The sequence below is a fragment of the Sparus aurata genome, chromosome 18 (genome assembly GCF_900880675.1).
Source record: "Sparus aurata chromosome 18, fSpaAur1.1, whole genome shotgun sequence".
Taxonomy (NCBI): Eukaryota; Metazoa; Chordata; class Actinopteri; order Spariformes; family Sparidae; genus Sparus; species Sparus aurata.
The window spans coordinates 29,184,670-29,212,590 of record NC_044204.1 but is presented as its reverse complement, the minus strand read 5'-3'; the positions used below and the strand labels follow the sequence as shown (position 1 = coordinate 29,212,590).

At 44.9% G+C, this 27,921-nt stretch overlaps 2 protein-coding genes across 5 annotated transcripts in view; one reads left to right on the top strand and one right to left on the bottom strand.

Annotated features, from left to right (window-relative positions):
• f9a (coagulation factor IXa) overlaps positions 1–27,921 on the top strand; it is a 175,542-nt gene that overhangs the window by 81,395 nt on the left and 66,226 nt on the right. The window lies entirely within an intron of this gene.
• The window catches only part of fgf13a (fibroblast growth factor 13a), a 110,979-nt gene that overhangs the window by 39,396 nt on the left and 43,662 nt on the right, over positions 1–27,921 (bottom strand). For 2 of the 3 annotated variants that reach the window (XM_030396237.1, XM_030396236.1), the window contains exon 3: positions 18,054–18,221. The exons of the other annotated variant lie outside the window; for it this stretch is intronic. In XM_030396237.1, the coding sequence (XP_030252097.1) occupies positions 18,054–18,221 (168 nt within the window). The remainder of the gene's footprint in view (positions 1–18,053; positions 18,222–27,921) is intronic. 3 annotated transcript variants of the gene reach the window in all.

The window sequence follows — 27,921 nt, the reverse complement described above, 5'->3', positions numbered from 1 at the left end:
GTTTTATTTGGCACGCTCGTGGAAATTGAAATCTATTATCTCTGTGTTTATTTGTGCGATGTGTGCGGATGCAGCTCCCGATTGCATGACCCCGCACTTCTCAGGTCCCACCCGGGGGGGGGGTTGGATTGTGGGTGACTCATAACCAATGCTGTCGTAAGCCAGGGGGGGGACGGTGCGTAAAATCCCCTGTGACTGATTGCTGTGTAGAGAGTCCTAGACGGTGTAAATACTTTTAAACAGGAGCAGGTCATACAGAACTAAAGCCACATTGTGAGGTCGATTCAATAAACAGGTCTCACTTCAGATTACATGGAAAGCAGTTTTAAGCTGCAGTGAAAAGCAGAAGCTCAAAGCAACTTCCAGGCTTACAATAACCTAACAATATACTGTACACAATCGGCCCGGAGCACATGGTGCCTGTTTCTAGGTTAGCGACAGTCTCCCATGCCACATTGCTTTCCCATCACCCAAAGCCGAGGCAGAGCGAGCAGAGATAAGATCATACGGCATGATGCACGCACACTTGCACTTGTGTACATACATGCACATGCAGGAAGCCGGCCCGCCAAATCTAATCGGGAGGCTAAAAGCCCGTTATCAGAACAAGATCCAGCGACTATCACGGCCAGCATCGCAACAGAAGGCAGCCGGAGGAGGAAATCAAGTGCGGGAGATGCTCCCTCGCCAAAATGGATGACTGAACGGTCGCATGTGTGAATCATAGATGGTGAGTCAATGGCAGCCCCTCTGGCAATATCCATCACGGTGGGAACGCTGCGGAGAGGCGGCGTTTAGGAGTTGAAAGAGCAGAAATAACAAAAAATCACTTTTATTCTCTTTCAAGTCATCCCTCCTCCATTAAGCAGAATGCACCGAGGAAATGGGCTCTCGTCGCAGTGAAGAGGGACATCTGGTATCAAAGAGGAATCAAGGAAGAGCGCCGCAGCCAAAATAAAGGAGCTCAGACTCTCAGAAAGTTTGTATTAATAACTCCGTGCTAATTATACCCCCGTCTAGCAAGAGCAGTCTTAGTCCCAGAATACAGTAAGTGAAGTGATGTTGTCCTACATATCCTCTCCAGCATGACACTTCAAGGAAGGGGATGGAGTGCGATTAAAGGCATCATCGCAGATGCCAGCCGGCTTAAACTGCCTACTTAAGGGCGGAGACACAAAGGAGGGCTCCGAGACTGGCACAAGAGCGCGAGGTCACGCTCACTTCTTGTCTAAGAGTTGCTAACTTCGGACACGTTCGCGTCTCAAGTGATGGAACGCTTCATAAGAAGGATGATGAAAGCACAAACCGATGCCCTTCTTGGAGCTAAAATTACAGCTTACAAGCTGTCCTGATTTAGGAATGAAAAGCAAAAAGAGGTTCTAACGGAGATGAATTAAAAACATTGATCCTCTCTGGTGCTGACTCGGTAGGAACAAACGGCGAGTCCTGTCTGGGCGTTTGGCAGCTTTCATCCACGTTTTGTAATAGACTCAGATTTCGGGCCATTAACCAGATCTCTGTCCTCAGAATAACCCCATCACATCCCTTGTCTGGCCTCAAGAATAACTGCGAACATTATGCAACGAGGTCAAATGTGCAGTGCAGCAAAACGGGTGTGAACATTAATGAAGCTCATTTTAGTCCGGCTGCACACACTCTGGACTTCCCCTGCCGCTGATCCCGCTCCTCGCAAAGGAGGAGAAAAGTTCTTCGCACGGTTGGTGATGAATGGCCGCGTATGTTTTTCCAACATCTGTGGGCAGGCACTACACTCGAAGTTAAAGTGATTATATTTAGAAAAATGATCAGAACGTATGTAAACATGCCAGGATGGCTGCACGGTTCAGATTGGCACGGATTATCTCAGTATACTTAAAAGCCCCGACGTGTCGGGTGGAACAGATCGACTAAGCTTGAAATGACACGACAGGAGACATGACTCTTATGGGAGTGGGTGGGTAAATAGGTCATGTTCCCTACCCAGCAAAGCGTTATCCCACTTTTCACTTTCAGTCCCTGGGCTTGTTAGCGAAGTCGGCACACAGACAAATCGATGGAAACATAATGACAACGGATGGTCGTGGCCCAGCGTTCGGACTATAACAGGTGGGAGGAGCTGTGCAGGGCTGATAGAGAACCCTGCAGAGGGGTGAGGGAAAAGTAGGCCAAAACACAGAAGTGAAGCGATAATGGCTCTCTGTGGTCTGTCGTGGGCACATGATATGACATGCAACACTATCGTATAGTACATCAGACACCATCGGTCAATCATATCGAAGCCTGACAGGATGTTATATAATCCCTTTGGTTGCATTACATCATGGTGTGAAATTAATACCAGCCACCGGCCGAGTGCTTGTCACCATACTGGTATCGACAGCGCTGTGTCCGGAAACTGTTTTTCATGTTTTTTTTTTAAACTGAAATGAAACTTCTGAATCTGGCCTATTCTATTGGCGGCTCAGAAGCAACCTCAGAGAGGCCCAGCATGCATAGGTCTGATATCTGACAGAATAATATGAGCTACATTTATAGAGTATATGCACACTGTACATGTAGCTATTTTTTTACAACATTAATTTGTTAAAAATGTTAAATTACCAAAAGCTAAAAAAAAAATGTTTGAAGTAGGCTGCTGAATGTCTGATCTATCTGCATCTCCTTATTTTAAATCTTGTTCAAGTCAATTTATAATTGAGTAGCCCTGTTCTAAATAATAAAACTGAAGGCTTCATTTTTATTTTCTCTCATTTCAAAAGACTTCACAGTGAGGCTGCAGAATACTGGGGGGGAATAATAAAAAAAAAAATTGATATGAAAATAAATACAGGATAAATAAAAGAAATACAGGATTTACCAGATAACTTGAGTAGCTCAAAGGAAGCTGTGCACGTGATGTCATAGTAGGGGGAAGTCATCATGGTTACAACCACTGAGTGGAAATATTAATATGTATCAAGTGCTGCAATCTTAATGTTCCACTTGATAACACAAAATACACATCTAAAATGTGAATGAGTTGAGGGAATTTTGTCGTCACTGGACATCACGTGTCTTGCGATTGTACCTGAATGACACACTCATCCAGCCCTGCTTATATTAAAGGAGACCTTTTGTGCTTTTCTGTTTATGGATGTAAAAGATCTTGAAATTTAAAAAGGTCAAAATCTGCACCAGCAGCAGCTCCTCTCTCCCACAGAAAACACTGATTTCATGTCTGCGCTATTTTTTGGCCCATTAAGGAACCGCATCATCACTCATGTTCAGCTGGAACCCTGTTTTTCAGTGTTCAGAGTCAGTCAAGTGAACATTATGCCTTTTGTTAGTTACTGTAGGTCGTGTTTGTGATCATTTTCATATGTTTTGCTTATGTGGTGCTTTCGAGGACACAGATCCTCAGACATTAGATAGTTGAGTCAACTGCTGGTAAGTAATGCATTCATGAGATACAGACGATTGTTTGAAATCAAACCAAGTCTATAAACTTGGCAAAAAGACAAATAGTTAGCGCTTTCAACGTAAGAAATGCGTGAGAAGCAGACGTACAGAAATGAGTTTTGCAGTTGTGCAGCCTTGTACATGGTTTGTATTTTTTGTAAAATTTCAAGTTTTTTCCAAAACGGGCTGATAGAGACAGACTGACTCATGTTTAAGGTCTTCACGCCCCACTGTGGCCAGTCATTTCCTCAAATCAGAAATCAGGACTATTCTCAAAAGCAGTGCAGCGTGGGCCTGCCAACAGTTAAATAGGAATGAACAGTGTGCAATATTCATGCACTCTTCAATCCTGCTGTCTTTATGAACCCATCAAAAAGGATGAAGAGGGATTCAAAAAAATCCAAAACCAGCACAGCAGACGCCCGCTACTGTGTGTGTGTGTGTGTGTGTGTGTGTGTGTGTGTGTGTGTGTGTGTGTGAGTGTGAGTGTGTGTGTGTGTGTGTGTGTGTGTGAGTGTGTGTGCGCGCTGTGCAACCCTGGTGAGAGGAGGGATCTGGGGGATTCTGGGGGAGATTCTGAGGTAGTTCTGCCTTTATCTCTGCAACAATTTATTGCCCGACTCACGATTCCCACCTGTATTGTGTGTATCTGTGTGTGTGTGTGGGGGGGGGGGGGGGGGGACTTGTGTTGCTATCTCTGTGAGGAACAATTTCAGTTTCTGATATTTCTGCTTTGTGAGGACGTTTTATCCGTTCCTCACTACTTCAAGGACCATTTGAAGGTTCCCGCTTAAGCTCTAACCCGACGTTGGACTGAGCATTTATCTGTAATTGTTTAGGTGAGGTGAAAGGGCTAGAGGATGCATTATGTTAATGAGGATCCTCACACTGTGTTTTTTTGGCTGCGTTTGTAGAGATTCCTGCCCGTCTGCAGTCCAGACCAAACTGTCTCTATTACCCACTAATCCATGTGTTAGTTTTAAAACGCTCTGATTCAGCCTAAAATAGTGGATCTGTTATCAGTGCGTATTGAATCTACGCATCGATATAACATAATTCATTAGTTTTGAATCAGAGCCGCTACTACACGTTTGGAGTTAAGAGATTTTATTTTTATTCCCCAAAAGTTGCTAATATCTATTAATGGCGACTTTTGCAACTTGATAGTTGAGACTGACGTCAAAATAGATAATAAAAGAAAGTTTTATGGCTTTCAATCTATTAGTTGAACCTGTGGCAAGCCTTACTACAATGTTCACGATAATATTGTATCCCAACAAAATGTGTATGCATATATATGTAATACTTCTTTGGTCGCACTGGTATCAGATTGGTATCAGTATCAGCTGAATTAAAAATATCACAGGAACATTTGTAATTATTATAGACTGAAACTGGTGGCAGTTCATTTTTACCAAACAACGTCGTGTAACAAGGATCTCATGAGCTATCAGTTTTTAACTCGGACAATAAGGAAATTCAACAGCCTTACAAATCCTTATAATTACTTGCCAACTTCGGCGTGACATCGTGAAAATGTAATTAAAATGTTCCTCTGATAGCAGCACAAAATCAGACAGACTTGACAGCGGTTGTAAAGATGAGCGGAAGAACGCAGAGGTTTTTGAGAACTGGACATCGTGTTATCTCAGGTTTAGTGTGTTCCCGAAATGACCAACAGGGGTACAATAACACAATGTCCCTCTTTCTCTCTCCGGGTCTCCTCCTTCTGTCAGGCTCGACAGTCCAAACGGCCGGCGTGGCATGCAGCGAGTCCAGAGGTCATGCTTTAAACATGATTGAGTGATTGCACTGAGCCCTCTGCTACCGATTGAAGGATCAGTGCAAATGACTGGAGCCCATATCATGTAACCGAGGCTCAGTTCCCCCAAGCTGCACAGCTGCTGTGGTATTTTGTGTCTGAAGGCTCTGTACGTTTACAAAAGTAGCTGCCGCAAACATGAACTCATGTTCGACAAGTCAGCGAAAGTTTCTCTCAGATCTTTAGCAGCCGCTGTAGGAAGAGAACCGCTCCCTAAATGCCTGCGCGTGACCTCCGATACGCACCACCATCCAGGGGTCAACTTGTGTGTGTTTGCATCTGATGAGATAACATGACACATTAACCGATGCTCTGGCAGTCGGAGAGCACAGATTAAAGATGGGAGGCTGCGTGACACTGGCCTGCGGTGGTGATGGTTTTACGTGTGATCATCAGTACAGCTTGAAGGGCTGCCTCCCTGTTCGCCTGATTGCTTACCCATTACATCATACTGAACATGCATCTGAGCCCTGTGACATGTACTCGCACACACCAACAGAAAAGGGGCCAGGAGTCACTCTGGGTGTTTTCACAGTTACATCAAAGGGACACTGATTTCTATGACGACGTGAAAGTAACATGTTCAACAACAGTTTTTTTTTTATTTATTTTAACCTTTTAACCTTTAGTCTCTCATTGTTGTCTTTTTTTACTTCTGTGTGTGTGTGTGTGTGTGTGTGTGTGTGTGTGACAGAGAGAGAGGGAGAGAGAGAGCGACAGCTGTCAATATGCTGGCAGGGCCTGATGAGATGTGCGATGTCTAATTATCTCTCCAGCCAGTGGATTAGTGAGCTAACACTAATGGCTGCCATAAGGCGCACGCACACACGCACACACATGCACAAGCACGGACACACAAAGCTAGACAATTCAGAGGACACAAACGAGTGCAACGCCAGATAATTCTCCTAATGCAGACAGGACAGAAGTGGTAAAGAAGAAAAGAAAGGGCTCAAAGGTCAGAAGGCACTGAGGCCGGGAGGAGAAGCGGCAAACTTCTGCTCGGCCTGCCTTCGTCGCCGCAGTAGTGTGCGTGTTTATATGTTGGCGTGCATCCTGCCGTGCCTCACAGGCACCTGACAGCTGGGGCTCAGCGCTGCCACACGCATGCAACACCTCTCTGTTGTTTATTCAGCCCAACGCGGCGGCCTGCCCCCCTCTGCTCGGTCGCTTGTATGCACGCTGCAAAATTAGATTTGGGCCTAAGATAATCACTCACAGGCCTCGTGTTCACAGCATACTGATGCGAGACACCCGACCGAGGGTGTGCGTTTGCGCTCGGGCGAACAAGGATGTACGACACGGGAGCGCGACACTCTGCCGGAGCTCGTTGGGAGGTAAAAAAAGGCGCGTCATGCAGGCCAATTGAGTTACCGACATCAGGGCTCATTTGACAAACACCTGCAGAGGGTAATGGAGGAGCGCCGTACACCTTGGTGAACAGCGGGGCACGCTGGAGGGAGCTGATGAAGGTGAGAGGACTGCCAACCGGAGAGGCGCGAGAGAGAGAGAGAGAAAGAGAGAGAGCACTCTTTGGCAGTTGAAGAATTACCATTTCATCAACAGTATGCATTATTTATGTCCAACCCATCCACGCTCCTGGCACACGAATTTACACTGACCTTGAGCGATCGCACTGGGCTACTAATTATGGAGAGAATATGATATAATGCTTGAGAAGACCGCTCTGCATTAAAGTATTATCATGCTCAAGTGTTTTCATTAAATATTAGCTTTTTCCTTGCTTGATCCAAATCTTGCCTGGCAGATTATATTGCATTAGAAGAAGAACTCTGGGACGGGTCCGTGCGAGGATGCTAATGCGAAAGCCTAATTTGAGTGAGAGCAAGAGGTCTGCGTTTTTGAACCGTGACACATGCGCGCACACGGCCGCCCCGCATTACGGAATAATCCACTTGCGTTGTCACTCAGGCGCGCTAAGATGTGCAGGGGTAAGCAAACACGTCAGGGGTTAAACATGAGACTTTGTAAGCATGAAAGCAGAATAACAGTGCACACAGCCGTTATAATACATCATCATCATTATTAAATATACGACTTGGATGCATAAGCTGTGTTTATTTATTTATATATTTTTTTTACAGTAGCTGCTGTTCCAAAGTTGGGGAAGGAGCTCGCACAGCACACAGTTCACTGAGCAGGCATTCAATTGGCGGAGGCAACTGTTGATTACCCTGGACACTTTCCAGACATTTAGCCACCACTGAGAGGGAAGTAAACAAACAATCTCTCCCCAGCGCAGCACGCAACCCAAAAAAAAAATACAACCAAGAAGGGGGAGACGCCGAAGACGGAATCTCTTTCTGGCGGGCACAGCATTTCAAAAGACTGCTGTTAGAACTCTGATCCCAATCTTGACTAGAACGTTCTTGAAACACAAGCTTACAAACTTTTCCTCCAACATCTGCCAGAGTCACTAAGCACTACATCCTCTGTATGTGGGGGACGGCACAACTTTTCTGGTCCTTAATCTGGGTTTCGTCAGGACGGCCTTCCCCCCCCCCGGAAGAGTCTTCTCTGGGGGCTGGCAGGCGACATGATGGGAGAAATTGGGTGTCTGTATGAATTGTAGCTAACACCAGCCCCGGCCTGCAGGCTGGCGCATTACTTGGTGGCCCCCTTAAGATGAAACATGCAAGCACCCAAGATGATCCACCAAATGTCTGTATGTGTCATAGATTTAGGGGGTCATTTGGACTTTGAAAGGTCTATAAGTAGTCATATAGTGGTAGTCTTTTTAGTGAGGTTTTCTTTTATTAATTTAAAGAGTTCAGTCAGTATTTTATGGTATGACTTTCTTTGGTAGCCTACGTTAGTAATTCATGTTTGGTGGAACAAACATCCGACCTGACAACGTCTGGAAGGGAGACGTGGCCCCACTGATGGTAGTGGACAGAAGATCAATAGCTGGACTTTCAGTGCAGTTCTCCCGACTGAGGAGTGGAGCCCGACCAATACTGGCCCGTCGAGGTGGATGGAGATAACAACATGTGATTTCTCGCCGCACTTGTGAATTCTACGTTCTTCTGCCTCTGGCTGTTAGCTCCCTCGAGGATTTCAGGAGACTAGATATAAAAACAACACTCACAAGGCAGCTGGATATTGAGAATCCATCTAACCAGACTTTCGGGAAAAACCACAGCGGTCAGGTCCACTCAGCGTCCTGTGAGGAACTACTGACAGCGACGGGCGTGATTTAGGTGTGACGAAAAGCGAGAGGGAACTTTTCATTTGAAAAATGATGGCGGCCCCTAAAGAGGTTAGCGGAGATGCTGCTATAGCATCTGTTATATCATAGCTGGAGAGCTTATTTCATTGAAAGAACAGCAAAGATTGGTGCTGAAGGCTTTCTTTGACGGAAAAAGATGTTTTCGCTTCTCGACTGGCTTTCGCAAGAGTTTGGAATACCAACTAGATACACTCATGGTGCTCCTTTACTACTTCATGTTGTTCTTTGACCTGATCGGTTGCAGTTGGCCTGCGACAGATAGATAGATGGTTGAAAGAGCCTTGCCACACCAAACGGGCATCAAAGAACTAGCAACAACAAAGGCTGACTGTTGCATCGCCTCGCCTGTGTCTCAAAAACCTGCACTTGAACCCACCGCAAACACTACAGCCAATGGCCAACTTGCTCGTATGTTCTGCGCCTGAGCGAGAGGAAACATCTCTCCACACCACCAGGAAGTGATAGTCCGTATTCGTCATCCAAAAAGGGGAAACTAGAAGCTGTAAAGATAACGCAGCGCTCGCCTTGTACGTTTTACATCACTCTATCTTATATAGCCACGTGTAAGAAAACACGTCTGATAAAAAGTTGTAAGTGGCACTGGCAAAAAGACGGGGGTGAAAAATGGAGAGAAACAGCGCAACATTTGGGGGCAGCAGTGGTTCTCAACTGGTTAAGGTTCTGGTTTCACAGTCATTAACGCGCTACTGTACGTAGGATTGAAAGATGAGGATCTTGGCATCGCTGAGAATCAGTGGGCAACACATGGTTATGCAATTTATCTTCCAACATAAATTTGTGCCATCAGAATGATTTCACAGATGCCACAGAGACATAAAAAGAACTACACATACAAGACGGTCCTCGGATAACTTTTATTATTCACTACACTTTTTGTGGGGCAAGGTTGACCGTGTTCGCGACCAACTTTTGGATCACGTCCCCTGGTTATTTTTATTTCAGACAAACGCTCGGAGAGAGAGCACGAGGGTTTGTGTCGCAGCCGCCGAGCTCAGGGAGGATGTCGTGCTCGCAGCGAAAAATGCCAGCAAGGTCACACAACAGCAGACCAGAAGTGAACAAAAGAAACGAGTATATCTGAGGATGGAAACTTTCTCTCACAGGAGCAGGGATCTAACATATACTCGACTTAAAAACAAGAAGTATTAGTTCACCGTTAATATGTTACATCTATTTAACACTTAACAAGTTACACAAATTGTTGTGTATCTGTAATCTCTATCCTGGCAGCTGTCAGGAACCACTTTGGCCTCCCATTAACGAGGTGCCGACTCAGCAGTCCGCCTCATTGCCCCAATTAGAAAGCTTATCGCTTGTTTACTCTGAGGAAAGCGTACACGGCGCCTTGTGTCACGGCTACTGTAACCTGACTTCGCTACTCATTGTTCCAGTCTAGCCCAGATTTAGAGCCAATATGTAGTTAAACAGGATTTGTCCTGAATAAAACAATAATGCGGCATATCCATTAGGGACTTAAACTGGGATTTGAGCGTCAAGCTGTGTCGGGGGTTTGACTTATCCGAGTCGGGCGGTGGGAGTGATGGGGGCCGTCTGTGTCCAGAGCAAAGCTGATAAAAGGAGATGGAGGATAAATACACATGTTGCATTTGGCTGTGCGGAGGATAGTATTAGGTCTGGACTGCACCTGCATCTTTGTATTCCTTGGTGTGCAGTAGTTATCTAATCTTTCACAAACCATTGACGTAAAACACATTTATTAAAAAGTTGGCCTCAAAGCATGCAATATAAACGCTTTCAAGGATAATCAGTCGAGCAAAAGTAGAAACATTTCAAAGTTTAAAAAATGAAAGCGGTGGCTGGCGTGGTGCAGATGTGGAATGAACTTCCCCAACATTCATTCACAACAAACAGTCCTGCTCGTTTGCACCTTTTTATTTCATTCAGTGCGGCTGTTGCAGAGTCGGCCATGAGAGGAGGAGGGGGGGGGGACCCGGGTGTGGAGCCAAATAAGAGGGAAGCGCTAATTAAATAGACAATGATGGAATGTAATAGGCCCGGCAACTTTACTCTGCTTCACCACCCTGCCGGTCCCCAGAGTAGTTTCTCATTAATGTTGTCATACACACCCACTCCTGCTGTTTGTTTATGGCTTCAGTTTAAAGCCCCTGAGAAGCCAGAAATGAACGCGGTGTCAGCACTTCTGCCTAAATCTGAAGAAAAAGGAGCATTTAAAAAGAACTGCGTGTGTGTGTGTGTGTTTGTACCATGCGTGTGATGTTAAAAGAGCCTTTGTTCAGGTAGATTCCGGCGATGAAATGACGATGAAAATGCGCGCGAGGGCGATGATTCTAGCACATTCTTCTTCTTTGCAATGTAAAACCCACAACTCTTTCTCACTTGTGGGATTATTTGATCTCAGTCACGTCTCACTGTGGCTCTTATTCTCACTCTTTGTGTTTTTTTTTTTTTTATCAAAAATAATTCATGCATATTCCTCGGGTGAACTCACTGTCCATCTGGTTAAGAGTCGTGGGCTAAACCGAGGCAAACGGAGAGGTCACGACAGGTAAGCGCGCAGCAGAATTTACAGAGCTGACGTGACATTGACACTCTCCTGCCAGCCTGCGCTCTCCAGGCACCACATCACATTATCATGCGCATTACTTATTCATGCATAGTCTATTTATGTATTGACTTAGACAAACAGAGTTGCTGCTTTCATGCAGAAAATAAAGACTGCAGAGGAAAGAAAAGAAAACTAAACAAGCTGTTATTGACGCGGGAGTGCATCCCGAGGCTGCACGTTTGCCTCTTGTCAACAGTGCAGTAACTGTGCAGGACCCGGCGAGACACTGCAATGGGATACTCTGTTATAAGGAGCGACGCCGGCCCCCCCTGCAATGTAATTGCGATGTGTTCGTGGTGAATCACCGCCATGCATTTTACATCGGGTGTGAGGGAAAAGATGGGACTGCTGCTCATTCCCGTCGCACCTCGGCTTACATTTCTTGGCTGAGTGGACAGCAGATGAGTTATTTTGTCAATAAGGCTGAAACAGATTAGATAGTGGCCTGAATGTTCTCCGGCGCAGGGGCTGGACTTCATTCTGTCCGCGAGAGATGTATCGCATTTCATTACATTGCTTTAGATAGTGCATCTCGGAGCTCACAGTTGGTTAATAGTGCAATAGGTTCATTGGTTGCTGTGATTCCATCGAGTGGTGTAGCTTTTTAAACAAAGCTTTGTATCGGCCCGGTTAGACGTTTGAACCGCTGCTTTTCACGGTTGAAACACCCTGCTCGCCGCTGCAAAACCTTACAAAAGCATATGCATCATAAAGCAATGGTGGCGAATTGTGAAGTGAAAATGAAATTAATAGAAACCAAAGGCTGCCTCGGGGGGTTGGAAATCAACCTAAACGGAGTCCTCTGTACTACAGGGGGACCACTAAATCATTGTTTGATAATAGCTTTATTTATTTATTTTAATTTAAATGTGTCTGAAAATACGTGGATTCAACATGTCAAAAACATTGAATTTCCACATTGATGAAAGTCTACCCATAATTCCTCCTCATGTCAGCAAGCCAACCTAACCATATGCTAAATCACTGTGCAGCATGCACCCATCCATAACGGAGAACTAGTCAGCTGACCATGCATTATTAAAGCTTATTGGCCACTTATCTGAGTTATTATCAAGTGTACGACATAGTGTCTGGGCCACGGTGGATCGTTTGCTAACTTACGTAGTGAGAGACGCTGACATACCCTCCACCTCAAAACCACTGGAGATGCTACAACTGCTACCTAATTGTTCATACATGGCACTATTGGCCACCCAACATGTTCTTGTAGGCCCAGTTTATGATGCAAAAGAACCCAGCTCTGTCTCTCTATCAGCTTTAGAGTGAAAAACGTTGAAGACCCCTACTTTAATGGATAGGTTCACAATTTTTCAACTGGCCATATGAATATTTAAACTGGTTTTGCTTATCATAATCATTCCTGTAAATCTTCATGACAACATCAAAAGATTCATTGTGTCTCCAATGTAAGTGACTAACAGAATGGTTTGGTGATCCAACATCCAGTCCTCAAGTTTATCTAAAACTTTAACCTAACTTAACTAAATCAAGTGAACAGCTTCCAGAGTCTGGGTACTTTAGTAAAGTAAATGTTTCTAATATCTATATTGATCAGCCAAATACACACTGTTTTTGCAGTGATTACTTAAATGTGGTTATCAAAGAAATGTAACTGAAGTGGGATGTTTTAGTAAACTTAATGTTAATTTCATAATTAGAAATGATCCCAAGCATCTTTTTCTACTTTATAATTGTATTTATTTTTATTTTATATATAAAGCTGACATATTGGGCAACATATGTCTATTTGCATTGCAGAGAAACGCAAAGAGAAAATGTACTTGAAATAACAGTGACAGTCGGGTCTAACAGTTTCTTCCACAGTTACGGACTGTTGAGTTTGATTACAGCGAGCAGAACCTGTTTCAGTGTTCAATTAGCACCTGACTGTTGCTTCAAGGCGGACTTTTAAAATGAGGAATATATTCTGTAAAGCTGCACTTGTCAAGATTGCTATTTATTGTAAAAAAATAAATAAAATAAAATATTGTGACCTTTCATGCTTTTCAGAATAAAACAGCTTTTGGACTTTGAGTTTCCATCTTGACCTTTAAAACATTCACCTGCACAGCCCCAGTCATTCCCAACCTTTTTAACATGTGTATGTATCCTGATGGTGGAGAGAAAATACGAATGCGTGTGAAACCAAGAGGGAGAGGGTGTCTTTTTCTGAGAGAGAGAGAGAGAGAAAGAGCTTGAAAATGAGATGAGGATACTTGCTGAAGAGGAGACAGAAAAAAAAAAAAAAAAAGCTGGAGGTGGTGAGTAATTTGTGATCATTCTGTAATGTGAGCAGTTGTGCAATTCAAGAGCAGACAGTCTGTGACATTTTATTTCTGTGATGCGGTCAAAGTCATTTAGCATTTCAAGCTCCTATAATTCAAGCCTTGCCAATGTGAGGCAAAAAAAAAAAAAAAAAAAGCCTCTTGTGCCAGACATGGCCAGTGAAGTCAGAGCAGAGGAAATGAAAATATTTCTAAATAACAGCGAATATTCCAGTTCGAGTTTGGGGGCTACAAACTGATTAATTCCTTGGTTTTATCTCGCACAGTCGAAAACATACCACTCGTGCCGTAACCTTCTGTGTTTACATCTCTATATGGATATCCATCTGCGTGTGTATATTGCATAGCCTCGAACTATAAACACAAAGTCTTGCAGCCGTCTGAATTATGGATGGGGTATTGACACAGATCGGCCCCCTCGGGCACCATCTTTTATTTTTCGCTGTGGAGAAACAGAACGGAGCCAAACAGAAACAGAAGCTGAGGAGACGAGAGAGAGAGAGAGAGAGAGAAGAAGAGATGAGGAGGATTTGAGAATGAAGACGAATCGAGAGGTGGTGGTACAGATCGAGCCAAAGGGATGGAGGACCAAGTGCCTGACTGACAGCGGGCGGCACGCACACACGCACACACACACACACACACACACCTGAAGGTAAAGGAAGAAGTCTTGTGCTCTCTGTCTGTGTTCTTTTGCTCCCTGCAGCTATAAAGAGATGAACTCATAAGGGGTCGAACTGGGTGCTTTCAATTCCCTGTGGGTGCATCAGTCTGTTGTAATTCAAGTATAAAAGATATAATAAATTAGAGGGATAATTATATACATATGATTTCCTAAATATCCTGACACGGCTGATCGCCTTCACCTCAGCTAAAAGGTTTAGAGGAGATGCCAAACGTAACTGGCCGTAGCAAATTAATTGTGCAGAAAATAACATAAAATAGCATATTTCACCACCACCAACAAAAAAAAATGGACTCTATGGAATAAAGAGCCACAGTTCAGCAGTGAGAGTGAGGCTGCATCTTATCCCCGGGCACATTTATGCAGATTTTACGCTATTTATTTATTTAATTTTTTTACACTGCCTGGCCAGTAAATCTGAGGTTTTCCAGAGCAGCAGCTAACCCTATAGGGACTTGTGGTAAAGGTAGAGAGATACATTAACAAAACTATACCATCTGAAACATGACGCATCTTTAAAGGTCCCGTAATGTAAGATTTCCTGACATAAATTTCACATATTGTGAAAGTGTCAAAATGCTCAGAAATGCACAGAGCCTTTATTGAGAAACAGTACCTTCACAAATCCTGAAGGTTGTGATGTCTGAACTACACAGTCACCACCCATAGCCATCCCCCTTCAGCGCAATACGAGACCTTTTAACAACATGTTTAATAAAACACCTACCGTCAGTGGCGATCAGTCCGTACAGGACAATCCTGTATGATTTTCGATTTTATGAACAATATATGTCATTGTGCTGTAATTTGCCTCTCAGCAGTAGTCACTGTCACTGGTATGACACGATGTTTGGCTATACATCGATTGCATCACTCGGCCACCACTTGGAACATTTGCTTTTTTATCAATATTCAGTCGGTACGCTACAGTTGTACACTAATGGTTCACTTATCATGTGACAAGAGGAAGGACAATTGACCGACATGCACTGGCGCAAGATTTGTTGTCAAAGCTAAAAGCAAAATTGCCTGTTTGGTTATATTTAAAAAAAATAAAAATAAAAATAAAAACCTGAGAATTTTAAAAAGGGAAAAGGAGTCAGTTACCTCACTGAGGGGTTGGAGGTGTGCAGCCTTTCTTACTGCTCCATTTCTCCCAGAGACGGTATAAAACATATTTCAAACCGACTCGCTGCTAAAACTGTTGTTTTTCTCTGCAGGTGCATTTTGGTTGAACTACACCAGTTTGTGCTAAACTCTTTGAACACACTGCCTTCCATGTGACTACAGCCTACAGAGAGTGAGTGAGGAGAAAGTCTTGCAAGAAGCCTGGTGCAATCGGTAACAACGGTTTCTGTCACTGGTTAATTAGCCGGTGGAAAAAAACTTAATCACCGCGGCAACCCGAGCTGAAATATTATTTTCCTAAAAGAGCCAGATTTAATTGAAGAAAGTGCCCTTCCTGCATCTGTGTATTATTCATTCTAAACGTAAATATGCACATGCACTTATACCGGAACAGGAACCCCCCCCCCTCCCACTGATGCTCCTGTATTGCATGGATGACGTGATATGAAGCAGACTCACAAGCCCCTGTGCTGCTGATGTGTTGTTGTCGAGTGTTTCTCCGCTGACATGTGAAACCAATATCTCGGTCTTTTTATCAGTCACCTCAGTCTAGCGCTGCTGGGATATGCATCAGAAGAATTAGCCTCGGTGGAAATTATCCGGCAGATAACCGATTCTGTCAAAGCCTCGTTAGATCTTACCTTAACGCTTGTACCTTTTTCAGAGCACTCGTCACTGTCAGCGCCTCACCCCCCAGCAGACGCACTCCGGCAGCTCAGCCCGAACAAACATCTTAGCTACGAGGCCTCATTGATTTTTTCCTTTGCAGCATGCAGTATAATCGCTGTCATTAACGGTCATTAATATAATCTAGCCACGTCGGGGGAAAGCAGACCAGAGTTCCCTGACTGAACAGTCTGTGCCGCGACACACAGAGACATAAAAACTGTACTTAACATGTGCCGTTCAAGAATCCAGAATGCATAAAAAGCCCATGAAATTCATTAACAAGTGCAACACAAAGCAGCTTGAAGGTTGTTGCTATGGTAACAATGTGACGAGGATGACTTTCCTGCTCAGATCCACGCAAACGCGTCCAAACGTTCCTGTTTTTGGTTTCGAATCGAGCACCGTTTCTTTTTCGACAAAGTGAAGATAAATACATGAACACATGTCCAGGTGTGCGTGTGTTATTCGTACCTGTGGGGAGGAATATAAGCAGCTGTGTGTTTCAGTGAGTCTGCACAGCCTGATTCGCACGCGCGCGGCCTCCATCCGCATCATGCATCAACATTAATGACGTCCTCCTGAACAGCTTACGTAACAGCTGTAGTCTCCCCTCCTTTCCTTTGTAAATTCAGTCACGTCCAAGCGGAGCTGCAGCCAAACTGAATAATACATCTGTACTTTTTCCAGCCAGACCTCCGCTACCATTCCACCTCTTTATCTCTCTCTCTCTCTCTCTGTGTCTCTCCCCATCGCTCGCTTTCTCTCAAGGATAAGTGCATGTGCTTGAGCCCGTCGGCACTTACACAGACACCCAACAACAGGTTCGCTGATATCCGAGTGTGGAAATACTACACCGAACATGGCGCTCGTTCAGGTGCAACAGAAGGCAGAGCAACACATTGCAGAAAACATGGGTGAGATCATTCATATCTTACCTATGAGGAAGTCTGCAAAGGAAAGCAATTTCTACAATCTTAGCACTCTATTGCGGGAAAAGGGGGGATGATAAACGAGGCAGTCGGAGAGCCTGAGTGCCAGACAGGGGGGCAGGGTGAGCATGCTTGGAAGAGGAAGGGATTTTTAAAATGCTTTACTTCGGTGCGTATCCTGACTGTACAAAGGCTGATAGCATAAACAGTACGCAGGCATGCTGCTGCAAGCTCTAAGGGAGGAGAGGGGAAACAGAGGTAAGAGGAAAAGGTGAACAAGGTTGCAGAGGGAGGAGGGAGTGATCTCAGGGAGGGGAAGGAAGGAAGCGGGTAGGCTACAGCCAGAACGTCCACAGAGCCACAGGCAGAAGCATAGGACGCACAGGGAACATGAGGGGGAGAGGGGGAGAGGGGGAGGGTTGCTGACTTGCAGTCTCTCGCTGAGAAGATTACTATTTAGCCATGAATATGAAAACATTTCAATCTCACACCGTCTCCAGGACAGGATGATAAAGGAGTTTCACCTTGTTTGCCCCTTTGAGGCCAGTTGAAGTAGAAGTGAAATTGCCTAGTCATTGAGCTCATTAAGGCAGCAGCTGCCTCCATCTATAACCCCTTTTTCTTTTTGCACTTTGTTTTGGTCTGTGCATGAGCCTCGGGGTGGCAATGACCGAGTTAATGGTTTGGGGAAGGGAGGGGGGGCGGGCAGGAGCTACAGATGCTATGCTCCTCAGTCCAACATAAGGGGTTGTGCAGACACACACACACACACTCTCACACACACACACACACACACACACACACACACACACATACACACACACACACACACACACACACACACGTACAAACAGTCCACGCTGGACCGGAGCAGAGGGGAGCCCGGGGAGAGCTGCCCTCCTACAGGTTCTCTGCGAGCAAACATGCCCTAAGCATTCAGTCTTATACTATGCTCTGGCACTCACACCGGCTCCCACGCACGCACACACACATTCGTGCACAGACACACGCATGCTAGAAAGGGGCAGAAACACAGCAGATGCTCTCTAAAAAATGGGACAGGAATGAAAGAGAACTTAGTTTGGAGGGGAGGGGAACTATCAGTTCACACAGAATATGAGAGAGAGGGGAAAACAAGACGAGAGTGGGCGTGGGGGGGAGGGTGGGGGGAGACGAGGAGCATCAGCAAATCAAAACAAGGAGGGGGTGCGAACAAACCTTCGGGCTCTGCGCTCTCTTTGTGGACGGCTTGCTTCAGGGGGCAGCAGAAGATTTCGTGACACTTAGCACGAAAGGGGGACCCTTTACTCCTTATATCCGCAGAGTGGATGGAGTCCTGCCGTAACATAATGTACTCCTGGGTACCTGGGGCAGCGTCATCCTGGACTGCGGTGGTGCCATAACAGAATGAACTGGGGTTAGAAGGCTCACCACAAACGTAAAGTAAAAAATAAAAAACAATAACGACAGCCAGAATCACAAGGCAGAATCACAGGCAAATAAAAAAACACATCACAACGTCGGCAACAGTTATAGCTTTAAATAACATTACTCGAGTTCGTGGTGATAGAGAGAGAGAGAGGAGAGAGGGACAGAAGAGGATAAGAAAGAGAGAGTAAGAACATCAAGCTCACAAAACAACTCAAATTAATAGACAACCAACAACAGTGGGGGATCTTTTAAACACATCCTTGGTCACTGAAAAGGAGAGGTGATATAGAATAACACAAAAAAAGGGTAAAAAGGAAACAGTCAAGTGTTCAGAATCACTGTTATGGCAGGCTTTTAGCAGGCGCAGAACCACGAGCCGCTGCACTCGAATGAGGTGATTGCCGGGGCTGGGAGAGGACTAAGAGGTTGTGGTACAGCAAGCCAAGCGTGCAGTCTGCTACCGTTAATACCAAGTGAGCATCGCTGAGGTCGGGTTGTGGGTGATAATGGCGATCATACTGTATGAGCAGGCAAGCAGATGCAAAAGGCATGCACAGGCCACCAGGTCACACCGGAGTGGCCGCGTTTTCTTGTCATGCTTCGCCGTTCGGAGCTTCGATAACGTCATTCAGCGCGCGTGTCTATAGGAATCCTGCGAAAAGCCCTGCGGTTTCTGTCTGGATCTATTGCATCTGTCCCTTTCTGGGCACTGTCCCTGCTTGGCTTCGATCATTGACCCATTTTTTTTTTTCTCTGTGTTGATGGATTAGCCACAAGCGAATCAGCCCAAATAAATTGTATCTTCTTTCCCTAATGGATTTGAGCGCTATGCTCCTCTCTGACACATTTACTACTTAATGAAAATGACTACAGAGAAGGCTATTAATCACTCGCCACTGTACACCGTACCATAACGCTTAATCCCCCCTCCTCCATTCATGACATGTGTGACCAACGTAATTATCGTACAGTTCAGCTAAACTTACCAGGAAATGTGCGTCATGCAGTACACTGTACACATGTAGCCGGTGACCCATTTAACTGATATCTACACATCTCATACCGTGACGGTATCACGATCGCGTGCTGCATGTAAACATGAATGGATCCCAGTGCCGCCTCAGAGTACACCGAACAACTAAATATAAAACTAAAACATTATGTCGACGGACTCCCACACACCGACTTCAATGTGCTGTATTTTCACAGAGCGCACAGACTCTTCCTCGCAAAAATAAGATCAAGAGGCGCACACACGTTTCTCTCCCTCTGCGTCTCACACAAACACAGGAGGGAAACAAAAAAAAAGCAGGACGACATGTATTTAATAGGCTGGTTGCTATAATTAATATAGTTTTATATGATGGCAGGATTATAAGATACTGAACACAGTTGTATATGAAAAAACTGCGATGAAAAGTAATTATTAGAACATGTAACGGCATGATGAAATTCATAGCTGAAAACAAAATAAAACACGACCTCTGCTGGTTCATGTATTCTGTGTATCATCATAGTATTTTCAATGAGTCCCGAAACTATTTGGCTATGCTGCTGCATTCATCATTGAGTAATAATCAGACCTGTGTGGGCGCAGTGTTACCAGCCGCGGCAAACTACAGTACATCGCTGCTCCGTATTCATAAACCCGACACACTCACTCTCATTGGAGCCAACTCGGAACACGGAGCCAAAACCATTTACTGCTGATAATTGGCTGTAGGTTTACTTTCATTCATAAAACCCTTTTACACATAAACATTAAGTGTATTCCATTTCGGTGAACAGCTCTCTATTTGACTACACTTTGCCCGATCAGTTTTAATGGGAGGAAAGCGGCGCGATCAACAGGCGAGTGCAGGATGCCAAAATGATTATGTCAGGAATAAATTGGTGAAAGAGCCGGATGACCCCCCTCAATTAACCAACCTAAGATAACAGAACTAAAGGATTTCAGCACTAAATATACAGTATGCATACCCAAAATTTGTCCTTCCTTAAAGAGCAACTAAACCCCTCAGTTTTGGATGACGTGCTCTGAGCTGGAAATTCAAAAAATGCCTTGATGATGGGCGGGGCTCCAGGAGTACTCTCCGATTCCCCCCTCCCCCCTCCCCCCTAACCGTCGCCACACTACACTACCTACTCAATAATCACTATGCCTCTCTATTCGCAATTCTCTCAATCCAACCTACTCGCCACAGATTCCAGATCAGCAGGTGCTAGTTTTTATAGGAGGGGGCGGAGCTAACCGTGGTGGACCGTGACGAAAGCTGCCTCCAAAACGTCATCTGCCTCCATCTCAGCCAATAGGAAAATTCGATTGTAATAACCGGGTTTCAACCCATAGAGGGCAGTCACACTTACATTTTTACTACAAAATACGCCAAATTGAAATACTTCGACTAAAATGTCAAGAGTTGGACCAGAATCACTCAGCAACACTACTTCATACCCAAATACATTGGTTTTCAGCAGAAAAAAGTGGTTTGGGGGTTTAGTTGCTCTTTAACAAAACAGGGGAATGCTTTGCCTTCACATATAAATACAGAATTTGTGACGACCACCTCCCCCTCGATTTCTCGCAATGGGGTCGGTTGTTCCGATTCGTGTTGGGATACAGGGAGAAGCGTTAGGGCTTCATTTCTCTTCATAAAACAATAAAACAACTACTTTGCTGAAGTCTCAGTAACCAACTCGCTAGCTGGGGCAGGGGTAAAACTTGGAAATGGGATTGGGCCTTGAACTTACAATAGACGAAGCCTCTCAAAGCATCCCGAGAGTGACTTTATCAAGTCGATTTATCAACCGCTCTGTCAAACCAGAATAAAGATGTCAAGTACGTGGCACGAAACATGATTGACAGTTATCTCCTACACACTCCCCACACAGCTTGGACTCTCTGAACTGTTCTTGATCTTTGCGTGACTGCGTCTTTGCTGACTCATTTTTCAAGCCGAAAGTGGATAAAACAAACTGGAAAACTTGTCAAACGCTTGTCAATTTGCTCCAAAACTTTCCAGCAATGAGTTTGTTTTCTTGTACATAGCTGTGTTTCCATGGCAGAAACCTTCCCAAGGGACGATTAACCTTTGTAGTAACTGTGTTTCCACCTCAGGGACCAGGGTCTAAATTAAGTGCCAGTTTGTTTCAGTCAGTTTATTTTACCCCTCCCTCAGGGGGTTGTGCTTTTAAAAATGAATAATGATTTTAGGGATGGGTTTTGTAGTAGTGTTGGAGTACTTTAGATTGGCCTTGGTCTTGAGACCGGTCTCGAGCCCAGTGTCTGAAGGTCTCAGTCTCATCTAAGAATCAACATCATCTTGACTCGGCCTTGTCTTGGTCCCAGACGAAGAGGTCATGGCTTTGTCTCGATTTCGGTTGCGGTGGGAAATATGCGTGATTGGTCAGGTACTTACAACATTTTAATAAGCCACCATTTTTGATCATCTGCAGTATGAAACCAGTGTTTCATTGTGATTCGACACATCAGCATGGAGTGACAGAATGAAGCATGCGACAGATGGACCGATGACTAAGTCCAGGTCGTCATTGTTTCATGGTCACGTGCAAGAACGACGCGTTAAAACAGCCGCTGCTTTTTCACACGTCAGCGAATTAATTTTCCCCGATCTTCATGATCTTCAGCCTCCTCCTTTCCGACAGCCTTGGAGTGGTTGTATGCATTTTACAGTAAATAAAAAAAAAAACTCACTATGGAGGACGGCAGGCAGATGAGATCAGGATAACACTGTGTTTAAGTTATAATACTGTGCGTGGCCTTGAATAGGAGACCTACATCTTTGAGCTGCACACGTCTTTCACAAACATCCCCTTAGCAGGGCCGATAAACTGGGCCACAAGTCCTGAAGACAGTTCCAAAATTAAATTCTGCTCACACGCCAACAAGAGCAGGCCCACTATCCACTAGGCAAGCCACTGGCTGACACGGGCCTCTCTTGTGTGTTTAACCCCAGAAAACACACACACACACACACACACACACACACACACACACACACACACACACACACACACAAACAAACAGGCTGCAGCAGATAATCAGGGTTCCACACACCCAGTGCAATTAATCACCACACGCCTTTTCTCCTACGGGACTTATCAGTATCTCGGTGCCTCCTTCAGGCTCCTGGATGACCTGCTACACTAACAATTCTGCCCCAGTAGAGGGTCCTGAAAACCCCACAGATACTATCCAGTATCGCAGCCCCCAGCCAGGAAAAACCACAGTACCACTGAAACTTTAATGGCGCTTTGGAACGACGGAGAGAAGGTCTAAGTTTCTCTCCAGGAATATGACCCCATTCTCTGCTCCTGAGGCACAGAGGTGCCGCTACTGTACTCGATCCATTAGAAACTGAGCTAATCAGCCCTTTCGCGTTTACCTTTTAAACTGAGCGCAGGGATGGAAAACAACACTGATGAGTAGAAGAGAGTTGGACATCAGAACCGTCCATTTTAAACCGGTGGCATCCTGACTGTATCCCAGCTGCCTAATCAGTCGCTTTCCTCCCCAAACAAACTAAACAGAGAAGGGAGTTCGTTTCATCTGCACAGACGGGTGTTAAGGTGCGCTGAGACGCTTCCACAGGTTAGTTGGCAAAGGGTCAAACTTCAGGCTGCTTAAAGGCGCAAACATTAAAGCGCTCTGCAGTTGTTTTCCCTCTGTCATCCTCACTCTCCTCTCTGCTCGTGTTTGAGCATTCCTCGCTGCTCTCACGGCTGAGGTTGAAAATGTGCGAGTGCGAAAGACGGGAAGAAAGGACTCTCGAGAACTTCAACAAATGTTCTAATTCCAGCCGGCGTTTATTAATGAGCCAGCTAACTGCCGGCTCATCCGAGGTAATAAAACTGAGTGACGGTGGGGCTAGGAGGACGAACAGAGGAGGGGGGTGGGCACCATCTTTTACAGCCTGTCTCCCTCATCCTTGCCCCAGCCTTGATGAAGAGCGCATATTGGGATTGAAGGATTGCGTGATGAATGACACGGCGGGGCCCGGGACCCTCGCTCTCTATCAGACCAGTCACTCAGAGTGAGCTGTCAGCCAGGTTCATGATAGTCAGTGATCTACAGGCACCGGCGTTGGCGAACTGGACCTTCAGCGGGCTGCGATAGATGTCCTTGCGCCTTTTGACAGGAATAAATCTCACAGTAAAGAGAAACGGGCACAAATAGAAGGAGGAGGGGGTGAGATGCGTCTTCGCTCCGGTTAGTTGCTCATCTATTTAAGGCCCCTTATGAATGACACGTCCGGGTTTTATGGCAACACTATGTTAGATGTGTGGGCAGTATTTACTGTATGAAGAATAAAGCGAGCGGCATGCAATGGCCGTGCTGCGCTTAAGTTCAAGCGTGGATGCGTCTGCAGGCCTAATGTGGCAAAGCCTCATCAGCGACACCACCCGCACGCAAGCGCCCGCCCGCCTCATGTTCAGACGAGGTTCAAGGACGTGTGTAATCAACTTGAAGGCACTGTCAGGTCCAGAGGAATGAAGAACACTTCCATATACGCGGCGCAATCTGCACAATTTACTCGACTCATGGCTCTGATCCATCGGCGAGGTGGAGCACAATTCATCATGACTTGACGAATAGCACACTCACTAAATTAGAATCAGAATTAAGCACAGAAACGGGTCTGCAGCCCGAGGTTTGTGTTTCAAAAAATAGCCACATGGCCTCAATGCGGCTTTACAAGGAGCAGAATCTAGCACATCGTCTTCTGGGATGCCTTCGGTTCAGCGTGGCTCCATCTCAAGAAATAGTCCTTTTTTTTATTTTGGTTGTAAGTCACCTTGCAGGCAGCGGAGAAAGTGAGCCGAGTTGAACTTGAGGTTTTCCTTTGAAACGCGGAATGAGCTTGCGTTTTTTTTTTATCCATGCTCTTTCATCCCTTTGAGCTTATCGTTTGTCATTCTCTCTCTCTCTCTTGCTCTCTCGTGCTTTCTTTGTTCTTTTCCCCTTTCTGTTATAAACAGAGGCTCTATAGTGTGACTTGATAAGCTTGTGACAAATACTGTAGCCTTTTCTGATCAACACATTAATCGCTAGATAACTAAACTCATGACAAATTAACATTAATAGGCAAAAAAAAAAAAAAGATAATCAGCAGCTTCTGTTCGAGCCTGTATCCATAAACGCTGTTCATGATTCAGGATGAGGACGTTGTTGTTTTTCTGATCTGACTGCCTGACGACACCTCAGGCGAAGATAATCGCCCCTCATCTGAATTCCTGACGTGTTCTGATTCATACCTTCGATTTCAGCGTCTAAAAAAAAAATCTTTAATCCCCACAATATATGACGCTGTTGAACTCCGGTGCCATTAAAATCAAGCGAAGTGCAAAATGGCATGTATGTTTTCAAATCAAATGTGTGCACGCGCCACCGGTAATATATTAAAACGTATGTGTAATTCCATTAGTATAAAGACGCCATGATGCATAAACAAGCGCGAGGAAACAATTTCCACTAATGCTGGCAATTACTCAAACGCACTACGGTACGGTCACGGCTGTAGCCGCGCTCTCTGTGCAAAAGGAGTTCGTTCACGTCGATACGCAGCGTGTAAAGAAGCTACGAATCTGCCTCAGAGGACACACTGACATATTGCTCTGTTTATTCATCTAGAAAAAAAGCCGTGTGGAGTGGTTTCATCTTCCTCTCATCTCCCACCCAGCGGCATCGTGACACTGAGCCCGACACGTGATTGCGAAGGTATTGCAAGTAACTTGAATCTTGGCTCGACTAAAGCCCCTGTGGCCGACCCCTTGAGCCACCTGCAGGCTGTGTTATTAGGGGAGATTGTGGGCACGAAAGCACAGAGCCATATTGAGTAGAGCCACTACTACTCTGACAGACTGTCACATACAGTACAGTGTGTTCGCCATCATCAGAGGTTCGGTGGTTGTGAGTAAGTGTCTGCGTGGTGTGCTGAGAGAAGAGGGGGATGAGCCTGTGGGGGAGGGCGAGCGTAATGCTGCTGGCTGCCAATACGGCACGTCTGCAGAGACGAGCGCGGAGAAACTGTTGGCGAGGGCCCGATGATAGACACATATAGCGCCCATATGAAAAAGTATTGATCCGGCATCAAAGCGTGGCCTTGCAGAGAGCCCATTTTACCTCATTCTGACAGCTTCCTTAGCCTCAGGGTTAGCAGTCCGCGCACACACTCATGCGACTCCCACGCGATGAGCGAGCGAGAGATACGTATGTCGTATGCCATCTGTTTATAGGAATGTTTGTGTGTGGTGGTGGTGGTGGGTTCAGGGGTGGGGTAGAAATGTGGTATGTCACACTGATGAAGAAGGTTCAAACTGAAAAACACTTATAACAGTAAAGGAAAATATCTCTAAATACAGTAAACACAGTGATAACTGAATTACCCTGCAGGTAGTAAGAGCCACTCTGAAATGTGAGAGGAGGTCGAACACACTGCACGGACACATGTTGTGCATTAAGCACTCAAAAGGTGTCATGCTTTAATATCCAGTACCACATCCGCATACAATGGTCAGTTAACACCTTCAGAAGGCGAAGTCCTCTCACGTTGCACAAGAACAGAACAAAACCATTTAGACCTGTGAGCTGTTAAAATGCTTTTAAAGTTTGCAACCATTCAGATTAACATGACACAGAAAGTACCAGTCTGTTAATATTATCGGTTATCATATTATTGGTTTGTGGAGTATCATTTTGAAGCCTCGAGGTTTGTATCACGGGAGTCGCCATCTTGGTGTTTTTGGAGCCAGAAGAGACCATATTTGGACGAGCTTGGAGCCGGGGAGGATAATCCTGATCGGATCTGACTGAAAACCTGGTGTTCCAGAGGGAAGGTTACCTCCTGGATATTAATTTGGTTGGCTGAGTCACCCTTCAGATAGATGTATTATGCCCAGCTAGAGAGTATGCAGGACAGCCAAGCACAGGTAGTGAGTGGGGAAAAACTCAGGTCAAGGTGTCTGACCCAGTTTACATCTTTTACAGATGCTGGAATCTGCAGTGTCACCAGTGGTCTATACTAAACAGGAATTACATACAAAGAAAGAAAGTACAATTTAGTTTCAAATGTTATCCACCTAGAATGAGAATGGCAGCTTCAACATTCTTCTATGCTGACTGAAACTGAATTGAAACAGCAGCCTAAAGTCGTGAACAACAGGAACATGGCGTTCTAATGAATTATCAATCACAAGGTACCCATGCACCAAAGCATGCCCTGCTTTAATGTCTACGTTACACTAAACTAGGAACATCATTTACAAAATGAACACAGTGCTACATTGAAGAAAACTTGAAACTAGTGATTGAGACCATAAACTCATGAGAAAACTGTTTACTGACCCATAAATCATGAGTGAGTATAAAAATTGAGCTTTTGACCTGGGTTTTGTCTTGCAGACCGCAAGTTTGTGGATCTCACATTTAGCACATTTAACCAGAATCTGAGACTCATAGCGCGTACGTGTCCTTAACGACTCTGTAAGGACACTCCCACACAGGGTTTAAAAGCCTGCAACTCCCCTCTCGTTAGTTAAGAACTGAAGAAGCCTCTTGTAAGAAACTGATACAAGTCCATTTGTCTAGGATACATAACTGAGATTTGCAATGAATTGGATGACTGAGAACCTTTATCAGCACCAGAATAGGTAGCTTTCGTGTCGTTTTCTCAAAATGATGCAACTACATTAGAAGCGATACGTCCCTTTTTGCACTTTAAGTCGACCACTTGAGAGTCTGACTCCCAAACACACATTTATAAACAACTTTCCTCGTTTCACCTTTTCACCCTGAGAACTATTTTCTTCGCACCCGATAGTTTTATAATGGAAGTTTAAATCCCTGGGATGCATCAGTTGGCTTGAAAATATGCCAAGTCGAGAAAAATCAATATGGAGAGACTATTTGGGTCCAGACTCACTCGCTCTTTCTGTCACACGCACACACACACACACACACATATATTCCCACTGCTTTTCCAGCTTTTTCAGCATTACTTCTAGGTCAGCACCCTATGATGAAAAAAGTATATATATATATCTATATTAAAAAACTATTGAAGTCACGATGATGTGACATTTGTTGTGTTCTGTGTCAAATAAACTTGTTTTCTTCTTATTATTATTGCCCGAAAGCGAATAAGCACACAAATGACCTAATAAAATATTCTCACGCACACAACCTCCATCTCTATCATGGATTCACATGTTTCATGGATATCGAGTCAACGGACAGGGATCAAACACACACACACACCCCTGCTAAGGCAGATTAATGCTAAGGATCCCCTTTCACGGCAATTAACAGCTGACAAGAGTAAACGGGATTGTAAAAAAAACCGCATACTTCTGCCTTTGAGATTGAGGAAGAAGTCAACCCCCTCCCAACATTGTGGGAGAGGGGGGGGGAGAGGTTCAAGTGTAATAGGATCAACAGGGCCTGAGCAGTTAGTGACACCAAGTAGCTTATGATATATCACATGTCAAATCCCCTTCAAATTCATATGCGTCCTGCTCATGTCGACTCCCTGCTCGCCGTCAAATGTCACAAAGTGAGTGTGGTTTTGCCGGCAGGTTTCATCTCGTAACGCAGATGTTAATTTTACAACATCTGTCTTCTTTTATGGATGAGACG